The sequence below is a fragment of the Chelon labrosus genome (assembly GCF_963514085.1).
Source record: "Chelon labrosus genome assembly, chromosome: 17".
Taxonomy (NCBI): domain Eukaryota; kingdom Metazoa; phylum Chordata; class Actinopteri; order Mugiliformes; family Mugilidae; genus Chelon; species Chelon labrosus.
The window spans coordinates 18,027,727-18,051,297 of NC_140350.1; the positions used below are offsets into that span (position 1 = coordinate 18,027,727).

The 23,571-nt window shown below is 42.1% G+C and overlaps 1 protein-coding gene across 1 annotated transcript; it reads right to left on the minus strand.

Annotated features, from left to right (window-relative positions):
- Positions 1-428: 428 nt before the first annotated feature.
- gabra1 (gamma-aminobutyric acid type A receptor subunit alpha1) lies at positions 429-23,337 on the minus strand. Its single transcript, XM_084565170.1, has 9 exons — positions 23,234-23,337; positions 19,013-19,125; positions 18,013-18,080; positions 16,109-16,329; positions 14,360-14,442; positions 13,103-13,246; positions 11,599-11,751; positions 1,937-2,139; positions 429-1,294 (listed from the first exon to the last, which is right to left on the minus strand). The coding sequence occupies exons 1-9, from the start codon at positions 23,317-23,319 to the stop codon at positions 974-976; spliced, it is 1,392 nt and encodes a 463-aa protein (XP_084421296.1). The 5' UTR covers positions 23,320-23,337; the 3' UTR covers positions 429-973.
- Positions 23,338-23,571: the final 234 nt, after the last annotated feature.

Sequence of the window (23,571 nt, forward strand, 5' to 3'; positions counted from 1 at the left end):
GGTGAGGACTACGTTACTTCAGTGTGAAAGCAGCTCTGAATGGAACGGTAATTTGGCGAGAAACAGTCACGTAAGCATGAATTAGACCAGTATATACTCTTTTTTTTGTTGTTGTTGTAGAAATCGGAACAAAAATAAATAAAATAAAAACCTTTTCTGTGTATTCAATAAACATATCCTTTAGTTACACTAAAGCTGCAAAGCTTAAACGTAATATTGACATCTCTAACACCTGATAATATTTACAATGCCGTGAAAAGAAATCAATATATTTTCAATGCTGAGCACAGAGATGATTGGATTATTTCTTTTTTTTTTTTAAATCCCTAAATAAATAAACGGTGTGTCCACTGAGACATGTTTTATTGCTATTGCAGAAACCCTAACCTATTTTGAAGAACGACATAACTGAACTCATAAAACATCTACAGAGCATGGAAGATATTTTGAAAGAGACTGACTGTCATTTTGCTGCTGATGTCAAATAAACTAAGCCACCAGTCAATGTCGATTTGAGTTTGGAACAAATTAAAGTAAATAATAAGATGCCCTGCCCATGCATATACACAAGTGCCTCTTACTGTGTCCGTGATTCCATGTTTTAATGAAATAAACCGAGAAAATAAACATAGAAACAAAAGGCCCTTAACAAGATTGGGCTATGTGCAGTTGTAGAATAGCATTCTCTTGGCTATATATTAATAGTAGCATTTTCTTACTAGCATCATCCCAGACCTGAACAACACCCTTTCAATAGTTTCTATTGTTATCACTCTTTTTTTCCTGTATTTAGTTTTTTCAAAATCTTCAAAATTTAGGTAAACATAGAAGCGATGCAACGATTGGGAGTTCAAACCAGCATGGACACCATGTTTGTCTGAAAATAAACACCATTTTCAAGAGGAATAAGAAAGAAAATCAAATAATTACAGGAGATAATTACAGGTATCATTTAAAAGGAATGAAACATGGATTAGTGTGGATTCATCCCCTGCAATTTGGGCTTCTTATTCAAGTAGGTTGCCCAGTAGACCAAGTTAAAGGTTCCAAAGAGCAGAGGAAAGGCTATTCTGGCAATCCTGTCAATCTTGCTCACGCTGTTAAAGGTCTTCTTGGCCTCTGGAGGCTTGGGCTTTGGCTCCTCCTTGGGCTCAGTTGGGGGCGGTGGGGCGCTTTTGGCGATAGTGGCCAATCCAGGGTCCCTGGCAATATTGGGGGCGAAGGCTGTAGCAGTGGCAGCTGGGTAGGCTGTAGTGTTGTTCTTCTTGAGTAGAGACTCCTTCTTCTTCTTTTGCTGATTGTATTTGTTGGAAAAAGAAAAAAAAAACAATTGGGAAAAGCAAATAGGATAGAGAGCTCAAGCTACAGACGTCATCACTGTGGTTTCAAAACTGGATTTCTTTGCACAATTATAGCTGTGGAATATTCATTAAAAAATACGTTACGAATTATTGATTGCTGACATTTACATATTTCCAAATGGGAACATTAATCTCGGCAATGTCTATTCTTTCAGAGATAGCTGGAGATTACAGGGTAGGGTGCTGCTAACTGCAGCACAGAGACAAGTGGAGCAGAAAGCACAAGATGAACACTAAACTATTAATGTTTATGTCATGTTGCTCAAATTGCATTTTCTATTAGATGAGCTGGCGACAACGACTTAATGTTCCCTGCCTGATCCATCTCCCACAGCAGTTAAGTACTGTCCTGGCTCAAAAAAAATAAAAAATAAAAATCTATATACGTAATTACATACATTATTTTCAGTGTTGTCTGATGAAGAGAATAATTCTTCATACTGGCATGAATAACTCCAGTCATGTGTCTCCTATCAATTAACCAACACTATCCCTTTTAAATATATATATATACTCTAGTTTTATGACAATGTAGGGAGTAATGAGTAAGTAAGAAATTAAAAAAGATGAAATACCTTCTCTGGCACCACACTTTTTCCATCCCAAGCATAACCCCTCTTGGTGAAGTAGTTGACTGTAGCGAACTCAATCAGGGCCGAGAAGACAAAGGCATAGCAGACAGCAATGAACCAGTCCATGGCTGTGGCGTAGGCCACTTTAGGGAGAGAGTTCCTGGCACTGATACTGAGTGTGGTCATGGTCAGGACAGTGGTCACTCCTGCGGGGAGATAGACGGACAAAATGGACATGTCAAATCTGAACAGCTCTCGGGTGATTCAGTTGCTTTTACTAGTCATGTATGTGCCTGTAATGAATGACATAGCAATACACATATGAACATATTGTAAGTATCTAAGCAATACAAATGATGTCAAATAAGAAGAATAAAGCCCTATTATGATGAACAGCTGTAGTGTTGTGGAATGAACTGTTGATGTGATCCCAGACAGACTAAAGTTGCTAAAATGGAGAAAGGTGGAGGTTTCCACAGGTGCAGCTGTAGGATGCAGTTGAGTTCAGAGATACTGTCGATGAATTTTAGCAAGAAAAATATATGTTCTCTCTAAATTTGACCTGCCCAGTGCATGTATGTTGAAATCAAATTGTAAGCGACCACCAGGGGAGTTCTCGTATCTGGTTTGATCCTATGCTGTTTTCCTGGTGCTCCGGAAACGGTATAAGGGTTATTAGTGTCGTCACACGCTTCTTTCTTTGTTACGCGCGCACGCCAAGTTTATCTGAGTTGCTGCCGGGTTTGGGGAAATCAAACGGATAATGGACATGGTATGTAACTTAAATGCGTTTGATGTAATATCGTTTGATGCGATCGTGTGTGTGTGTAAATGCAACTTTGATTGTGGTGTTTGTTTAGCCACTGCCAGAAGAGATGTGTGTGGAGCTGATACGTGTTGGATCAGAGAGTTTACACCCTTGGTAGGCGAAGTGAGGTAAATGTTTGTTTGTTTGTATGGGTTGATGGTTATGATGAATTGTTTTATGAATGAAATGTTGTTAAACTATGAATATGGATGAGGATCGGAGGTGTGTAGCGAGTTTATTGTGTAGTATGTTTTAATATTGACAATTATGTAATTGAATCTTTTCGTGCTTTTTAGTTTCATGGTGCCAAAGATAAAATAAAAGGTTGTGCACCAGTCGAGCTCCAGCCTATGTGTCATGAATGCCGAGGGACCGTAACACAAATTAAAATGTGTCATCAAATGCGAATCAAATCAATGAACTATGACATCAGCTGCTGTGATGCAACATTATGGAGAAGGGAAGGGATCAGAGCCCTGCTAAGAGTGCAGTGCTCGTCACAGAGCAGGCTACTGCAGATGTTTACACGCCATATAATCAACCAGCTCAGTCTGGACTATCATGACAAACAGCTGGCTAGTACAGGGACTATAAAATATGCACAAGGCCCTCCCACACACATGGGAGATGTTTATGGACAAACCCAAATACACACTTTTATAGATAAGATCCACAATAAGTCCAATATAAGCTTAATTTTAAACTTCAAAATAACCAACCAAGCCAAAAAAAAAAAAAAAACCCAAAGAAGGTCAAAGATTTCTTCTCTTTACACCACCCTTTAGAAGTTAGACAAAAGAGTAGAAACAGCTGATAAAATACTGAAATAAAAACGGTGCTGTTCAATATTCGCAAAGACTGGATATTTGCAAAGTGGTCCATTCAACGTGGTGGTGGGTTAAAGGGTCATTGCTTGTCTTATACAACCGTTCAGTTAATTATCTAGGTGTGCACTGGCGAGGAGCTTTCCTTTTGCTTGGATATATTAGGACTTGTTTTCGTATTTGTCCCGGGTTTGTAGTGTTCGAGACTAATGTACCGTCAAATCACGCAGCAGCTCATTAGTTGCTTCATGTTGACTTCTGAAAGCCAGAATTATAAAAAAACAAAAAACAAAAGAACTTCTAAAGAAGCTGTTGAATACAATTTTTGCAAAGCATATTTTGTCTCATTTTTATCTCTGTCTTTGTGACTGGCTTTGTGCCTTTGGAGTGATTATTTAGAAATGTACATTTGCACATTTTAAGCTGAATACCTGCATGTCCTGTAAAGAGGATCTGCATAAACAAGATAGAATAGTTGCTACAAAGCGGCAAAAACACGACTTTCGAGTTAAACAATAGCTCTAAAAAAAAAAAAAAAAAAAGCTGCTGTTTGTCTGCAATCTGCACAATGCTCCTGTTATCAGCTGCTGTCCACCACATTAAGAGGCATAAGCTGCTGGTGTAGAGTTATTGCATGTATAAATTCTTTCTTTTACTTCCTCCTCAGTCCTTAGTGAAGTGTTAAGTGATGATTCATGGACTCCTCATCCTCCCACTCGCTTTTCACATACTTTTTTGCCATTGCTGACTGGGTGCTGTGACATGAACCATAAAGGATGATTATTATGTTCTCATTACTCATAGCCAAATAAATGATTGGTCATTAGCCGTAGCTGAATAAGACTCCCCTGATGGATTTAGCTGGATCCGCATAGTAGGAACACAGGGCGCATGGCCATACGGTTCAATTATGGCCATGAAGAGAATAACAAAAAAGTAGGTCAAAGTTATTTACTCCAAAAGAATTGATCATTGAAATGTGTTTCTTCTATCAAATGTCTCTGATGGGTAGATAATTAAAAGTAGCATTTGACTCTGCCGCTACAAGCTGAACTCGACACGTGCGTAATTTAAACAGACCAAAAAAGCAACTCGCGCACCCACATAAGTAATCTGCTTGATGAATATTAAGATCGAGAACAGCGAGTACCTTATACTCAGCGTATTAATACATTTAAGTGATACCACAGAATCCACACACGGCCGCGTTCTGCTCTGCACCCACCCACTGCTAAGTAGGCCACTGGATGGTTTGTTGATTTATTGCTGTGGGTATGCATGGCAACAGGAGACAGAGAAAATATCAAGTGATGCTTAAGTCATACCTGCCAACAAGAGGTGATTTTGGGAAGCGGCCGTATGTCATACCAGATTTTCATTTTCTTCCATTTCAACTTAACTAACTGGTGTTCGCTGTGCAACGTTTCGGGGAAATGCATGCTGCAGTTTATGTAACTAAATAATGATATTAAATATAGCTTCAAGTCCTCACTGACCATATTTATAAGGAATAAAATAAAGGATGTTTAAGGGAGTAATGATTCCCTTAAAGCAGCAATAAACAATTAGTTACGGTTAGAAAAGCTTTGTAAGACCTTCTCCCTTTGACATTATTCTTAAAACATATCACACTGGAGTTAAATGCCGGCCGTTTATCAGAGCTGCAGCTGAAAGTTAGGTTCATGCAAATGCAGTCTGCAGAAGCAACACGTAGCTCGCATCACGCAAATCTGTAATTTGCCTGGAGGCACCAGCTCGGCGTTAGACCGATCATTTTGAGATCAGCGTCTTGGAATTTGCAGCGAAACTCTAACGTCAAGGTGTCTTTGCTTAAGAGCTGGGTGCCAGAGCATTCTCCTCTGGAGGACAGCCAGTGCAAAGTGATTTTGCCAGCAATCATGTGTACTTATGGCCACAGCGGGCGCTTTAGCACAAAAGAACAGCAGCTCACATCCATTGCATCTGGGATGGGGAGCTGCAGAGATGAGACGGAGGGAAGTTAAAAGGGAATAACAAGGTGACATGAATACGCATGGAGGGGAGGATGACGGCTCGGCAATAGAAACGGATCAAGGAAGGCAACGATGAGAAGGTGGCGACGGAGTGGCGTCACTCTCTCAGACGCTTTGCCAGTAAATCAGTTAATTTTGTGGAGGAGGATGAAGGCACCACCACTGGGTATTACACAAGTCCTCACAAAAGCACCCTGACGCTCGGTATCGTATACACTTTACTGTGTTTGACGAGCACTGTTGTCATGGAAACAAGTCTTCCAACTCCTCTGTCTTAATGCCGTGAGAGAAAAAAGGAAGGGATGGTGAAGAATACCTGAAGCGATGCACAGATTTGACTGTTATTAAGTGGTGGTTCGCTTAATTGCTTTTGCACACTAATGCATTTGAGGGTTGCATTGTTTACAGTCATGCATGTATATAGCAAAGTGAGCGCGCATGTGATTGTGCTAACAAGGCCCTACGTATGGAAGAACGATTCCCCTCTGTGTCTGTTTAGTGTTTAGGCGTACTTACGAATCATTTACAACGCTAGCAAGTTGATTCATTAGAACATGACTCCAGAGCTGGTTTTAAATGACTCCATTTGACATGTTGTAACTAATAGTCTTGAGGCTTTGAAGGCTGTTAATGAACAAAGTCAGTGATCTGGAAAGTTCTAACTGGATTAATAGTGGGCTAACTCAATTCTTGAGAGCCCCTTCCACTCAATTTAGCTAAGTGTGCACAAGCAGTGAGACTTGATTTATATAATACAGATCGCATGATTTTTGCCTTTGTTGGCAGTCTCGCTTTCGAATACTCGCACACACATACACACACGTGCAGGTGCCAGAAAGCAAAATTGGGGAAAGTGAATTAGAGATTAATCATGAGGTGAGGTGGAAGGGTTTTCACTGCTGCCTCGGGCGTAAAAGAAAAGATGGATACACGTTTAGGCGAACAGTTGAGTGCATTTTGGAGAAGTGTGGGGCAGATTATGTCCACATGGTTAATAGGAGTTTTTGATTCAGGGTGCATCAGAGTAACCATCCTGATATAAAAATAAATGAAAAGACTTTTTTTTTAATTCAACATTTGACAGTTTTCCATCATAAGGTGTAACGTTATTATTATTATTATTATTAGTGGTATTCCTGACAAGCTTCGAATGATGGGCTTTAGCTAATCTCAAGCAAGTGACTAAAATGTACCGCACACCCAGTGCATCACAATTAATCCACTCGCTCCCCCACATCTCTGTGGGGGAGCGTGAGCCTTCAAGAAAATCTCTGTCTCTCTTTCCTTCTCTCTCTCTCTCTCTCTTCTGTCATTCTCCCTGGTTCCAGGCGGAAATGTGCCTCTGACAATGTTTTGACTGAGCAGCCAGCCAATCAAACGTCACAATCAAAATGTGGGACGAGGTCAAAAGTACAATGTGAAGTGGGACGCCTGCTCGCTGGAATAATAAACACTGCTTCGCGTCTGACTTAAACCCTGCTGAGAGGGCCTTCCAATAAAAAAAAGTGGGTTTTAATGAAGTGTTCTGGCAAACACGGCTGCACCTGTGCGTCTCAGTCCTTCACTTTTGACTTGACTATAGCGTTCCACTATTAATAAAAAGAAAATGTGTTTCTAGGCTGACAGTGCAATGGTAGTTCGTCACACTGAACAGAGAGGAAGTGAAAGTTGAAGCTTAAGCTATAAAACTTAAACAGGTGCTTTAAATCGCCTAAACATAATAGGGAATAGTCAAGAGAGAACTAATGAAATTCAGTTTGCTGTTATGTTGCCACTCAACAGCTGAAGATCATTATGGTAAGAGTAAAAGTCTATTATTATTTTGAAGATGCGAATGCTAATCAGGTGTAAGGGCCGGTGTGTAGGACCTGCATCTTGCAGAGAGGTTTTAAATTGAACAGAATCATCTCCTCTCCTGTTTCAAAGGTGGCTAGTAAAACCGCGAAGAAGATGATTGGTTTGTTCTTTCTTGTGGCTAAGTTAGTTAGCGCAACATGGCCGACTCCCTCTGTAGATATGCAGTGGTTATTCTAAAACACAACAATTCTCCTACTCAGGCGATTGTGCTGAAAGCTTTACGCTGCACCTTTCCATTTTATTCGTCACGGGCTGAGCATTTTAATTGCAGTCGACTTGCAGATGATCAGCTGGGGCTTTTATTAATACGTTATCGATTGAGAGTTGACTCTTGTAAAGCTGATGAATGAGTGTGATTGTTGTGTGGGCACATTTATTTTTTTCACATTCCCTCAACCCCGCTCCCAGGGGGCGAAGTCGTCCTCATCGAATGTCCGTAAACATCCCCACTTCGCCGCGGCCACTCATTTATTCATGCCTTATCAATAACGGAAGCCCCAAGGCAAGCCTGACTCATTACCTTCAGCGTCAATATGTCACCTCTGATTTACATAAGCAAAGACATAAATTCGACATGTTGATTGGCTGGTGAGTTAAACGACTGTGTCATCGCCGCAGCCTCAGAGACCCTTGACACACATGCACACTGCATGCAGACACGTAAGGCACGCAGCAGCGCTGCCTGCGTCGTCGTCAGCTGCTACTCGTGAATTCACAAGCATCCACTGGCGCACAAGCAGCATGTCCGCATATAGCAAACAAACACATGCTCACACAGTTGCTCAGAAACATGTGCGACCCCAGTACACACACACACCCTGTCACACACAAGGTGTTATTCTCTAATGAGCGGACACATTAAAAAGCATCATGGGAGAACCAATAAATACCCAGCCAATTGCTCTTAAAGAGGAGCAGAGGAAGCAATGTAATCTTCCGGGCACCGCTGTCACTGACAGCTTAGAGACAGAGAAAGGAAGAAAATGGGAGAGGGAGGGAGGGATGGGGGAAGTAAGAGATGGCTCCATATCTCTGTGATCAGTAGCTGTTTCCTTTTGGTTTTCATTTGGACTGCAAATAAATAAATTGCCAACAGTTTTCCACTACACCGAACTAGCTATAAACTAATCAGCCTCTTAATCGGCACAGTGATAAATAAGATAACTCTACCCACTGCTGTGTTTTTAAATTGCCTATTCATCTACAGGGCTGGCTTTAGGGAAAAGATTTAGCGCAGACACCATGCTTCATAGTCACATAATGTAATTTAAAGGGGTTTTCAATGCCGCATTCGTTCATTTTAATGCCGTGTCTGTGTCATCTTTGGACATCTGTGTTTGAAACGTAAACCTGATTGCAGTTGCGGCGGCGAGAAAAGTATTGCAGTAGTTTTTTCGGTGGCGTCGGCGCAGGATTCGATCAACTGTTCCGCGACGACAACAAGTAGAAACCAATATGTGAATAGGTGTCTGCGGGAGGTAGAGCGTCTGCACAGCGTAGTCATTTCTCCTCCGGCAAATATATTATTTTTTGGTGTTCGGCTTTTTCCTTAGGTTGTGTTTTGCATTTAAATCGCCAAGTTAAAGAAATGAAAGCAATACGAGAGCTCATCTTAACAGCACAGGATACATGTACAATGGTTTACGATGCAATAGAAATGTTTGGCTTAAATGATAGTCAGATGACTAGATTGTCTGCTATGTCTTTTTAATGATTTGTTTTGGGAATATTGACATTGTAACCTCTTTCAAGAACAGACATGTTCATCTTCTGTCTTAGATGATGAATATTAATCACATAAATGGCCAACCTGGTATACTGGGACATTGTGTTGCTCTGTGTCTTGTATATGTGTGTGTGTGTGTGTGCATACTCTACATACATGTAATCTCATGAAGCAGAACCAGCAATAATAGCATGAGGACACACACATGCCCTAGATAGTTGTTTGAATCTAATCTAGGCCATCCTCTTTTTCCCCATGACACGTGACAAGCACCGCAGGTAGCAAGCTGTGACTGTGACACACACACACCCACACCCACACACACACACACACACATAAAGACACGCACAATTCGCACAAACAGACACCAAAACATTGCAGGAAGAGTAAAAAAAAAAAAAACTCCTGGAGATGGCAGAGCTGCAAAATCTGGTGCCTGTATAATGATTCTGGGAAAGCTCTTTAAGTAGTGGGCCAGGGGAGACACTGAAATCCATTGGAAGAAGATGAAGAGGGAGAGAGAGAAAGAGGGGGAGAGAGAGATTGTGAGGAAGAAGGAAGAAAAGGAAGAAGAAAGTGTGTAGGGCGAGGTAACTCAAGGACATACTGCCTGCTGCTGTGCTCTGCTGCTACAGAGCATGCTGCAGACTAGCAAGAGCTTTCCTTTTGGGCAGTATTATGTAAGACCTCCGTGTGACAGACAGACACACACATACACAACCCGACACACACACAGAAACGCACACACATGCGCATAACTCATGCAGGCCAATGCGGGCACAGACACGCACTTACATCACACGCAGACAGACACAGACACACACGGTTTTAGTCAAACATTCAGAGCACGTAAATCCAAAATTCACACCGAGCTTTGTGCTTAAAATTCTGCTGCGGCTTGACGCGGCCGATCAAACCTCGGTGGTGCAATGACAGAACCGAGCAGGAAAGAAGTCAGTGAGTTTGGCTTAATCAATTGGTCAATCAGTCTTTTGACATTTTGTGTCCTTTAAAAAGAATGATGTGACATTTAAGAAACAAGCCCGTTTCTGCGGCTTTTTAAAAACAAGATGGGAAGATTGATGCTGTCTGTCATCACCGAGATGTTTCAAGGAGAGGCTCCGGGAAGTTGCTGTGGACAGTCCATGAGCAAGAAATCATTTAAATCTACGGACCTAAACTAATGAATTGAATTTATGTGACAAAATATGTTAAACTGTTTACTTTAGAAGCAGTAGAGTCAGGCTGATATGCTTTACCGTCACTTCCAGTCACTAAGTTAGACTACGACTGACTGACTCTTGGCTCCAAGTTTCCTCTAGCAGCTTTTTTTCATGAGCAGCCTGCCTTATATAAATGTGTATTAGGGCCACTGAAGAAAAAAAAAGTGATAGTCTTGCATTAGAGAAAATTGTCTAGATCAACATCAAACGCTATGCTAGATGGCAGCGGCCAGAGCTGCCACACAGAACTTCAAAAGACTCTTCAGAAGAAATCTTGTGGGTTTGTCACTGAGGGTTGTCCCATCTTTACTTACTGTTGGATCCAAATATCTATGTATCCACGTTTTTTTTTCCTCTGAGTATAAGCCCTTCTCTTGACTCAGACGCATAAATATATTTTTAACCTACAACGGGCCAAATGTGCTGTTGTACCGAGGTCGCGTCTTGAAACTGAAATGTGTTGTTTACGCCGTTGCGAATAATGCCTGTGAAAACATTTTCCCATCCTCTGGCGAGACTAAATAAAGCTGCTTTCAGTCACTGATGATAGTTGTTTGTGAAGAGGCAGTTACAGTTGCTTGCACTCTCAATCCAAAACCGAGCGTTAGCGGTGTTTCTGCCTCGTCGTGCTTCGGTATGTTGATTGAGTTTGATGACCTTTTGTTCCGTTAATCCAAATACCCTCTAGAGAATCATTTTCCTTCCATATTTTGCTTTTACAAAAAAAGGAAGACAAATTATGACGTGGCATTTTGTGTATTTTGAATGAAATACCTTCGGAAATGTCATGTCAGTGAATATGTAATACTGATATAACTTGCAGATTGTTAACCAATGAAAAGTTAACCAATGAAAGGTGCATTATATATTTTTAAAATCTAAATTACTTCTAAAAATTCAGTGTCAAGTTAAAATAGATTGTGTATGAATATATTGTCACTTTTTGTCAATGAGCAGCTTATTCGACCATATGTTCTTTTAAGTAATTATAATTTACGATGTCAAATCGTGACTTACATTGGGAACCATTATCCTTTTTCTGATATTTTTGGCAACCCATTTGGTTTAGTGCCTTGCACTAAGCTCCTATACTTTTGGAATGAGACCCCAATACGTCATGTTTGTATCTTCCACAATGTTTTTCCAAGAACAGATTTGCAACCTTCTGGCTCGCTTTTCCAGCCGCAGATGTTTAGAAGAGAGCAAACAACTCACCGAAGACAGTTCTGGCGGGGACGGACTCTCTGTTGAGCCAGAAAGACACTTGGGAGAGGATGACTGTCATGATGCAGGGCAGATATGTCTGGATCACAAAGTAACCAATTTTCCTCTTCAGGTGGAAGTGGGTTGTCATCACAACATACTCTCCTGTTGAGTACAGACGCAAGGTATGGAAAAAAGTTACAGAAAATGAACACACCAAATTAAACTGACAGGTAGAGTAGCTTTAGAATTTATATGAAACGCATAATCACACAGGGCCTAAAGTGCAGTGGTTCCAAAGTAATTTGACAGTAGCATATATTTCATCGATGTTCAATGAGAACTGCCATTTTGATGGAGATGGAGTAGTCTGTCGATACGAGCACTAAAGGTGACCTTGCAAGTGAAGAGGCTAATACTGTGGCTAAAAAAGACCCCCTTTATGACTGCACAGCAGGTCAAGAATGCTCTCCAGGGTCTAGGCATACATGCCTGTTGTTAATAATCAAGGGAAGACTTTATGGCCATAGCCTCAAAGGATTCACCAGAAGGTGCAGGATTGAAAACAAATAAGGCCAGTTTGCAGTTCTGTCATTCAGAAGGACAATTATTCTAAATATACAAGCAACCAACGAGTGTTTCAAGGGAAAATAAGGATAATCCTTGACTGGAAGACCAGGCAAAAGGCAGAGAGACCTCACAACACGTGAGAGCTGAAAGTGGCTGCACTGAAGGCAGAGCTGGGCGAGCATCACTGACTGCAAAGGCTTTTCAACAAATGTGACTTGGAGCACTCTCGGTTAAAAGGGCTGCATCTCCTCAAGAGTTCATTCTACACGATAAACCTATTCAAATCGACGCGTGGCCATGGCTTTTTAATGTCGTATCTTTTATTTCATTTCGTATTGAATGCACGTTGTACTCGTTCCTTAAAGTCACTAAAGCTTTCCTTGTGTTTGGCCTCGTGTTTTATTGAACTCACGATTTATCGGCGCAGTTATTGGCGTCATTTATCAACAAGCTCGATATCCAGCCATGATCCATTTAATCAGAGAGAACGCAACAGTCACACGAACAGGAGACTTAAATAAATGAAGGAATTACAGTCGGATGCATTTAAGTCACTTTGGAAGCCACAAAGCAAGGGATGGATGTGGGGGGCTTGAGCGCTACTTTCTGAATGCGGCTTGCATCAAACAGGTCACCCATTTCATGCAGTGACTAATTTCTGCCAGTATCAATCGACCAAAATGAGGTGGGAGAAGTAAAAAAAGATGCAATGGCCAGTAGGGAAATAATGAATCTAGGACACACTGTGTCATTTAAAGCCATAAACTGAAGATGCAGATGAAGTGATGCAGTTCCTTAAAATCTGATTAGTTTCAGGCTCATATGTATGTTAATGTATTTAACTTGTATTGATCTTCCTCTGCACCTTTGATTAGTGTCATGTGGACACTGAACATTGTAGTGAATCATTTAATTAATAGCACTCATCCCCCAAACTGAAACTAACCTGTGCTGGACTGCACCACGCCAGAATCCACACTCTGTCCCATCAGATCGTACTGGTTTAATCTGGAGCCGTCCTCTGCCACCACCACGGACTGGGCCGCCCCTCTGGTCCACACGTACACCACCTCTGCTCTGGTGTAGGCATCTGACGAGGAAGAGCAGAGTAAAAAGTTATAAATTATTCTGCTGTTCTGTCATCACGTGTAGCCTTGCGGGTTATATTTTTAGAGCCAGGGATGCCAGGTGAAAGGAAGACAAATATGGAATGAGGTCTCCCACTCAGATCTTCTGGTTTGGTCTGACCTCATCTCATTTTGTCTCATCTTGTCTGGTCTACTCTCATCTCGCCGCTGCCTGTCTCGCCTCATTTGCTATTTAAGCACATTATCCCTTTCTTTCACCCTGTTAGTGTGTCAGCAGACCTCCCCGTCCTCTTATGTATATTTTTTTAATCATCTAGACTCATCCCCTCTCTGTTTGATTATGTCCTCTCCAACGTTTTATCATTTGATATAATGTTTTGTCACATCGTGCCATGCCGCATCATGTCAACCCTCAACTTATGCGAAAAACAAGCAAACAACATCCCAACAGGACAACATGACCTTAAAAGAGCTAAGTCAGTCTATTCTTCCCTCCGGCCACCCAACCTGTCAAAGCTGCAGTGTGGCTCGACCACTGCAGGGGAAAGGATGGCTCGACTGCAGACTGCAGCATAAGGAAGAGAGCTCATCACTAAAATATTTAGGGAGTGAGTCCAATTTAAAGGCAGTTAAGGCTCAGTCATCTCACTCACGCTGTGCAGCTGTCTCGAGAATGCCTCGGACAACATGACGTTCACTTCTCTTTTGGTTTAGTGCTACTGCTGGTTATGCTCAGAGTATTTCTCTCGCTCCCTGGTCTCCGACCTCCATTTTTCTAGCTCTCAGGGATAATGCAGGGTATGTGTGGCTATCAGCAGTGAGCAGGTGGTGTGACGCTCTGGCCGTATTACCAGAGAGCACTGCCTTGGATAAATACAAGTCTGACGCAAGGGTCTTCGGGGGGTCTTGGAAGGTCTGCGAGGGTAGTATGAGCGGTTGTAGCCACTCTGTCATCGCCGTCATAAGGGACTGGTGCAGGGGTCGTGCTCCCAGTTGGGTGAGGTAGTGACAAGGCGTGTCAGAAAGGCAATTTTGTGTGTTTGCGTCCGTGTGTTCATGAGGATTTATCATGCACGGTGCCGTATCGTTTGTGTGTGACTACAGGGGCTACTTACAGCTGCCAAACTTCAATGGACAAGCGTGGGCGTCCATGGGGAAGTCTTCCAGGTGCATGGGGCATTCTGCTCTTACTGTAAGCCTGGGGAGATTCATAAAGACACGGACAATGAATTCGAGAAAAGCAACAGAAGTAAAAAAGAGCATGTGGTAAATCCACAAAAAATAAAGAAAGACAGCATGGTGACTGTGCTTGAAGGAAGACTAGAGGAATTAAGGCGGAATGACAATGGAGAACATGTGGTGTACTATATTTTTTTTCCAGTCTCTCTGCACCCAAACGCCGTCGAACGTCACTGCACTACTTTTCCCCAAACCAACAGAAAGGCTCCAGTTCCCCGAGCCGTGGGTTTCTATTTCCTGACAGCTTGGTGAAAAACAGCATGTCAGGCCACCCGTGACACACTAATCTCCCATCTATCCCTCATCTCACTCATCTGTGACAGCAATATGTGCTCCGCCCCCGCCAGCCCCATCCCCCCCGCTCCCCCCCTCCCGTCGCTAGTAAACATGTTGAAACAAATGTTTTACGATCCTTGCCTTAGACAGCTTACATTAGCATCAGTCTGTGTTGTGCATCAAGGTTTATTTTACCCGCCCTCTGCTAAAGCCACCCAGGTGCCACTGGTACATCTAAACTCAGCTGATCGTACACCCTATCCTGCCGCTCGCAAATATCAGGGAGCATCCCCAAAGAGATAAATCATGACAGGATACAATTATTTTTCACTACACTACAATGGCAGTGATAATGGAATGGACCATTTTATGTGGCTGCTCAAAGTCTCCAAAGGACAAAAATGAAATAAATACACAGAAATAAACATTTCTTGGTAGCGTAGTAAATCATGTTTGTGTAAAAAGAACCATTCACACCGTATAACAGTAATAGAGTATTATTTATATTCATGGTTAACAAGGAGGAAGGGATGCGCCTTGGTTGACGGTTCTTCATTTAATACCAACAATAAAACTAATAATTTTCTGTTTTTTACCAGTACAACAACAAATTACAATACCAAAAACCAAAACCACTAATGCGGATTTCAAATAAAGCCTAATATTGTATTTTGTTCCTCTGTATCATCCATTCCTGACCACCGAGAACTATTAAGAACCAATCGATAAGCCAGGCTTGAAAATATACTGTGATCCCACATAAATATATACTTGCTAATACCACAAGTTGTGTTAAGCAACCAAAATGCCCACAACCACCACACAAGTGGACTCTGAAGTTTGAGTTGAAATTATTGAAACTGTTTCAATGAAATGATTTGTTTGCAGTTTCTTCATAAATATAGATTTACCGAGCCCTTGTGTTATGTTCTTATGAATTCAGAGCTGAGCTGGGAGTGACTTTACACCAGAGATGACCATAGTCAGAAAAGGAAAGATGTTGCTGGCCATTGTTGACAGTACCTGCGTGTTTCCAAGCAATACGCAGTATCTGTTCTACCATAGCAACAGTATTATGTCACATGTGTATGACAGATTTAATGAAACCGATGCACAGAGCATCAATCTCGGATTCTGAGCGTAGGGTTGGTGACATTCTTCCGATTTTTTTTTTTCAGAAATATGTCTTGTGCAGTTCTTCTAATTGAAATTTCTTATGGATTGCATCATTAGCCCCCATTCCACATCAGCAATTTTTGCAAATAGGTCTCTGCTTCTCTGTCAACAAACCGAAATTTCCGCTATCTCGATGCCGCTCCAGTGCAGCAGGAGAGTATGTGTCAGCCTACCTCATTGTATACAGCAGCGTGCCTTCCTCTGTGATTCGCAGAAGCTTGTTCGGCATGGTCATGTTGTGGGCCACTGACTTCTTGCCATTGTGGAAGAAGGTGTCGGGGGTCCAGATCTTGCTGGCCATTAGGTTGTTGAGACGCAGCACCGCCATTGGCCCTTTGAACTTTAATCTTTCATCCTTCCAGCTCTGTCTGAAGAAGACATCAATGGTGTACTCCTGCGGGTGGACGGCGAGAGGCACACACAAAAAAAGACAAGTCAATAAACACCCCCACCCTGTAGCATTTTTCAACCTTTACCTGGAGAGCAGAAGAAATCTAACCATTATTTTTTCCCCCTTTCCCGTTTCCTTTTTCGTGTCACTTTGACTTTCTTGTGACAGTCTTGACCTGGTTTCCCTGCTGGTTAGTGTCTCTTCATGTTAAAGACTTTGGCAAACGCGAGTTGGCTCAACTAGATGGAGGTTCTCCATTGTTGCACAATAATTGTTCTCTTTTTTGCATCGTAATATGTGCCGTTGCCTTTCAATTTTCTTCCATTCTACTATTTACATTATTACAGCCTGGTCAGGTTATTGCAAATATGCAAATGGAGGATCATTTAGTATCTGGTCATTTGGTATTGCATTGTTAGGTAAGTGCCAGAAATGATTATTGTTCGCGTTTCTGTCTTTGGGGAAACTTCTTTGCTCAGTAATCTAAATTACACTGGACTGGGGAAAAAAAAGGGAAGCACTGGACACAAAATTATGAGGACATTTCATTTTCAAGCCAGCTAATGACTATAGCTGAGAGCAGATTTTAATGGTTCCACATGACTGCCCGCCAGAGTAAGGAGAGCCTGTAAAAATTACAGCCCAGCCTGTTTTTTTGTTCCCTCCTCCCCCCCGCCCTTTCCTCCCGGTTCTCGTAAGATAATTAGTATGAACTGAAACTGGGCTTCAAGGTAATAGAGGACGATAGGGAAAGGCTGAAGATGGAGAATATGTTGCTCAGTCCTTCCTTCTGGCCTTAGCAGTACGGCAAAATAGTGCTGGCCCGCATGTCAGCCAGTGCAATTAACTGAGATTATGTCAGATAGAGTACACTCACGTCACGTGCGTATACAGAAGTCTGTTTGTTGTTGTTCCACTTATTTATTTCTTTTCAGCAGGGGTAGTGAATCATGTGAATGTAGAGTCATTTGTTTCCGGTGCGCAGGGCAAAGATCACTTACTTCGGTGCTTGTACAGCCCACAGAAAAGATCAGAAAAGCAAACATTCATGTTCCAATGTGTTTAAATTTGACTGTAGTAATTTAATGCCACCTCCAAACCGCGTGATCATAGCGCAGTGTTTACCGAGGATCTCAAACGGGATTTGACAGCAACTTGACCTTTCAGATCGCAGCAACACATTACTATGGTTGATTTAATTTAGATTCCTTTCAGGTGTGAACGAGGATTCAGCTGCTTAATCTGGTGCTCTTTAAAAAGCCACACTGCATTAATTATAATTATATATTTATTTTATATTTAAGTATTTTTTTTTAATCCTTGATTTTATTCAAGCTCATTCTACAGTCTAGCAGCAGAGCTACAGCTCTTATTCCAAAACAAATAGATGGGTTGTGGGGTCAGAGTTCACGATGTATATTGATAAGTCCCATGCAGTCATATTTACGCGCAGGGGTGGCATTTATGTAGAGCGGGATCACGAACCCTGCGGCAGGAAGTACATTTCACCCGGTGACAGCTTTATTAGCACATCGCGGGTTAATGGAATGAATCATCAGATCAATAAATATTTTGCAGCGAAGAGGGCACCGTGTCCAGAGAGGTTAGGGGACAGGCAGGGGTGAGCAGAGGAGAAGGGGACAGAAGGGAAACTAGTGACATTTACAGAAGCAAAGAGAGTCTTACCATGTCATGGTCCGAAACTGGCCCAATACTAGTCACGAAAATGTCAGTCTTGACTTCAGTTACACGCTCTGTTGAAGCAGGAAATTGCCAGAGTGAGTGACTATCAGTGGCATTCATTAGCCTCCTAACTACCTGTTAATACAGGAGCACCTGGCTATAGCCTCTGATGCATTCAGTCCTTTAACACACACACACACATTAAAAAAGAAAAAGTGAGATTATATTAAAAAAAAAGAAAGAAAGAAAGAAATTCCCACTTTAGTTGTCGATAACCATTTCTGCTGTTATTGGTTTCAGTGTCAGCTCCATTACCCGGACAGAGGTTCAATCTCTTAATAAATTTGTGCATTGCTGTGTTACTGAAAATATGGCACTCTCGTAACACTGATGGACAAAAAATGGGTCCACTGGGGGTTTATTTGGAAGGGGCGTCAGAGATGTGTGAATTTGTGTGCGAGGGCTCGTTTCCTTACGATTCAGATACATGACAGCATGATTTATGAATGATACCCATCATAATTCATAATTTCTTCCCCTTGGCTGCTGAACTCCGAGCAGGCCGGGCTTTATTCGCCTGTCTGCTTGACGTCCTTCACACACCAATTCTCACATTATGTCACGTTCTTTTTCCTTTTGCGCTCAGTTTTTTGTTCTTTATCTGCTTCTCTCATTTTCCATTAACCCAGCTTGTCTCTTGGTCTTCCTGCCATTTTGTTTCTCTCTCTGACAATGGAGTTGACATTAGAAAGAATAAAAGCCCAGACAAAAAAAAAAAAAGTGCTGGTTTTATGACCAGGTAAAGAACAAGCCCCATATCCTTTATTAAAATCCTCACATTCAGGTCTGCCACTGAAGGCATGCACACCACCATAGCATTCAGTCATATAGATGTTATTCTGCATTATCATGTGAATAGAAAGCTATTTGTTGACACATATTCAAAAAAAGAAAGATACAAATAGGCATTGTGAGAGATATTCAATGACTTGGCTTTACTGACCTCCCAGTCCTGGCCTGAGGCGATTGTCATAGCCATCCAGAAGGCTGTCTAAGATCTTGGTGAACACTGTAGTGTTATCTTTCTGTTCATCTGTCATGCCGTTCTGCCCAGAGCTGCCAGAGCAAAGGATAAGATTTAAAGTCACAGCTAGAGTCCAAAACCACAGTCAAAACTGCCAACAGAAAAAGAACAAACCCTGAATGCGAATCATAAATCAAAGACGAAACATGGGCAACACAAACTGCATTGGGCGTTACACAAGCAAAGACGTGCACAGCGTGTACAGTGTATGCATATATACATGTATATATGACCCCAATTAGATCATTTAAAGATGGATGATAAAATATTGTTTAATGTAAATTTCTCTTTTTTCCCTATGGTAAGTCTGCAGGGCCAAAAACCAGATAATAACGTGGAAATTACTGTTGATCAGACACCGCATTGCTTATCAGCTAAAAGACTAATTCTATTAAAACTGGTGGGAGCGTGAGTCAGTCTGGTTCTTCAGGGAATTGTGGCTGGAGGAATATCTGGACTTGTTGAACATGGAACGGGCAGCTTGCCTCTGATAAGGGCCTGGAGAGCCACGAGGACACTGTTTGTAGGTTCCTTGTAACCGATTATGTTTTCCTGAGCGTCGTGCCTTACATCGAAAAACTTTTGAATCCTTCTTGCTGGTTTTGAGTGTCACTCTCGCCAGGTTTCCCTTAGCTACCCTTTGTAGAGCACGTTTCTTATTTTATGTATTCATCAGTGGGTTGTAAAATCGGGCACACACACACACACACACACCTTATGTAGGCACGGCAGGGACAGTAGAGAGCGGGAACAGAGAAATCATAATACATTATTTATACCTTAATACAGTCTTTTAGATCACGGAGGCCTTGCTGGATGTGCTCTTTGAACAACATGAAACAAAATGCTTAAAGCAATGCCGAAAACACTCACACTCAGTAATTGTGAGAGCAGGGTTTGCATCTTAAGCCTCCGCATATAAATATTTCAACGCGCTTATAATCAGGGACACAGCCCCCTAATTATATTCTGTATCATGAAATCAGGGTATGACTGGAAGGAGCGTGCACATCTATCTGCACGCGTGTGTGTTTGCATACCTGAAGCAATGCGTGCATGTGCAGTATGCTCTGGGTCTGTGCACATACGCAAGCCTGAGTACATATTAACGCATATGTTTGCATGTATCTCAGCACCGATAATAATCTCCAACGATGTATCGTGCGCCGCTATCGCCTTCCCTCCCTCTTTTTCGTTGCCAGTAGAATTTGGTTTGATGACATGCAAAATAAACAGCAAGTGTTTGGAAACAAGCTCTGCTGGTAGAAGCGGCTCCAAGGAGAGGGAGAGGTCATTGGGATTAGTTAGCAAGAAAAGTAGGTGGGATGGTGGGTGAGAGAGCGGCAGAGGATGCGAGAGAAGCTCGAAAGGAAAAGGGAGTAAATGCAGAAGATGGAGACGGCGGAAAAGGTGGGAAAGCAGGTGGGAAAGGTTAAGAAGCTGTTTAGGGAGAGCTCATGTTCAAAGCTGCAGGACTGAGGCGGATGCGGCTGCTTTGACTATGAGCTGCTAAACCTTTTTTTACCCCCCACTTAATAAGGATGCACCAATCACATCACACACAGATTTTTATAAAAGGGTTAATGCTATCTGTCTCTCTGCCTCCAATTACATTTAATTCAGAAGCACCCCCCTCACCCCTACCCACCCATCTGCCAAAAAGCCGGTATTAAAACTGTGCAAACTATGATGAACAGTTTTCTTTTGCGTCATCCGGTAACTGCTTTGAAATACTCAAACTGAAAGCAATAATTATCTTTTTTTTCCACCCTGTTCATATATAAACACAGGCAACATAAATTGCATCGATGGGACGTCAGCTGAGGCTTAAATTAAACACAATCTCCTGTTCCCTCCGTTTGTAATATTCACATTTTTCACATGTATTTAGCCAATTTCAAAGTTATTATTATTATTTTTTTAATTACAGTCTTCTTCTCATAGTCTCCACAAATACAGAATACCAACCAGGGGGGTCGTTATCTGGCGAGTTTAGCCATAATGACAATGTGTTGATTGTGGGAAATACAATGAAAAGCTGCATCCGTTGTAAATAATCACTAGCTGTGACAATGACCTGAGACAGACAACAGCACTGATTACTTACATTTCCTAATTAGCTATTTGCTTTATTTAAACTTGATTTGTGATGCTGGCAAGTCAAATGTATTACCAGCGTGCATGGCGTAGATTAGAATGACACATCCTTCGTAAAGGGAGGCGTTTTTGTAAACTGTAACTTGGGGGTTTGGAGGTTCGGGCCGTATGTCAAGGATAAGAAAAGAAAATGGAGAGACAAAGGTGCTGTGGAAGAATACACATGTTTATCAGCCAGGGGCTACTTCCTCCCAAAACATTGTACACCATCCCCATCTACAGGTCATCTGAACAGCAACAGTGCGGTTCACACTCTCACTGCCAGTGCCTCTCTCCCTCTTTCTCCATTTTACTGTATCTCTCACTCACTCTCGCTCTCTTTTTTTTTTTTTTGTTCTCTCTCGTCAGCCGGATATCTAATTATAAGGCAATTTCTTCCATTGGCAGCATACTGTTGCGGAGAGCTAGGTCCCCCTGATTACCGTGTCTTGTTGAAATCCCTCAAGGTGTGTGTGTGTGTGCGCGCGCAAGAGTGTGTGTGATTCTGCATTTGACTTCAAAAAGGGGACTGGATTATACAGCAAATCTTTGGGTGATAATTGCTTTGCAGTTTGCGGTTGACAGTTCTTCAGTAAGGTAATCAGCGCCTTTACATTTTCTGTAATATACAGCGCATCACACCCAGTAAATCAGAGCCTCCGTTCGCTGGCCAGTGCATCCCAAACCCAAAGCCTCTTCTGTGATTAACCAGTCAGATCAAATCAGAGTGCAATAATAATGTCCTGCTGGAGACATTTGAACTGTTTTCTGAAATACTGACTATACCGCGTACTGTATGGATGTGTGTTTTGCATATATTTTTTTAGTTTGTTTGCTTTTTGTGGTGTAGCTGTTGAGAAAAGCAAGCTGGACGATCTCATCTCTCAGTGGACATAACCATTTAAGCCAACTGCCTGTGACAGATCTACTGAATTATTCAAGTGTGAAGAAAATCCTGATCCCTTCAGTCTCCCCAGGATCCTACACAAGACCCACAATGGGATGAGAGTTCAGAGGGTCTCATGCAGTTGCCACAGCTGATGAGTTGTACTTTTAGAATTGGGTTTGGTTTAAATGGTTTACATACTGCCTTGTTCATTGTCAACCTTATCCACATTAATCCAGAGTCAGATTTAAAATCTATGCCTACCCATTCACTGAATGATTTGGGAATTAATGCATTTGCAGTCACGTGATCTTCTTGCTTTCATCTCTTGCACAATTCTCTCCCTTACTCTTCTTGGTCGTGTTCTTCTGGGTGGCTGACAACCGACACTTCAGTGTTGACACTGAGGAGAAGTGTCTGTGCGACGGCCCTACAGCCACTGTCAAAAACACATGTGCAGTAATCTGTGCCAAATATCTCGCAACATCATCTACTGCACGCAGCCCAGGTTTGAAGACTGACAATGCAGATGGCGTCCTAGTGCACCAAAAGAAAAAGTGTACCCCCGTGGTAAGGTGGAGAGTGGCTATTTTGGCTCCTCGTCTTGTCCCTCTGTGTTGCACTTCTTCTTACCTCTATGCAATTATAAGCATGCAGGTGTCCTGTGGGGATGCCCCAGTTACAACCACAATGAATATGGTCTATAATAGTGCAAAGCAAAACCAAGCAGCAGGCAGGAGGACAGAATATCAGCCCAGCAGGTGTACGAATGACTGTGTTCTTGGCTGGCTTTAGTAGCCCGTTGACCATTTATCAAGCTCTGTGGGACCAGCATTTGTACTATTTTAGAAAAATTTTCATAGAATAGTTTGCCCAATGCAGTGTAAAGTCCATGCCACAATGGTTAATAGAGTTTCCCAGTATTAGCCTGATCATGTAGGCGGTATTCAGATAAATAATAATGCCCCTCTTGAGCATTTTTCTCTGCGCGAGGCTTCAAAACCAAGACCATGAACAGTCTGTGATCCAAATTATTTGTGGCTTTACTCCAGAATTGTCCAGTGATGTAATGTTCTGCTCAGACACGTACGCATTTACAAGTAAAAGTTTGTTCTTACCTTTTTCCAGCCTGTTGTTGTACGCTGTTGGCGACAAGCAAGCAAGCCCACAGACACAGAAAGGCCGCCCTGCTCCGTCCACACATAGTTGCAATATGAGGACCTTTCACTGCTGGAGGTCAGAAAGGGAGACAGAATGAGCATCATTACCAGGTCCACCGTTATCTCCAGCATCATATTGGAGTGTCAACAAATAACAATTGCTCTGCGCTTCAACACTGAGGGTGGAGGCTGTTAAGGAGATCATGTTCCCATACGGATGCTTTATGTGAGGCGTTTGGTCTTGGTTATTAGCGTCTCTGATTCACTGACAGCGCATGAATCAAACCAAGTGGCCC

Bases quoted from the DNA above. Each gene is read 5' to 3' on its own strand.
- gabra1 (XM_084565170.1), bottom strand. From the start codon at position 23,319: ATGTGTGGACGGAGCAGGGCGGCCTTTCTGTGTCTGTGGGCTTGCTTG. The intron at 18,081-19,012 runs GTCAGTAAAGCC...CTGCTTCAACAG, and splicing joins CCTCAGGCCAGGACTGGGAG to AGCGTGTAACTGAAGTCAAG. The intron at 2,140-11,598 runs GTGAGTTGTTTG...ATCTCCCCGCAG, and splicing joins CCCCGCCAGAACTGTCTTCG to GAGTGACCACTGTCCTGACC.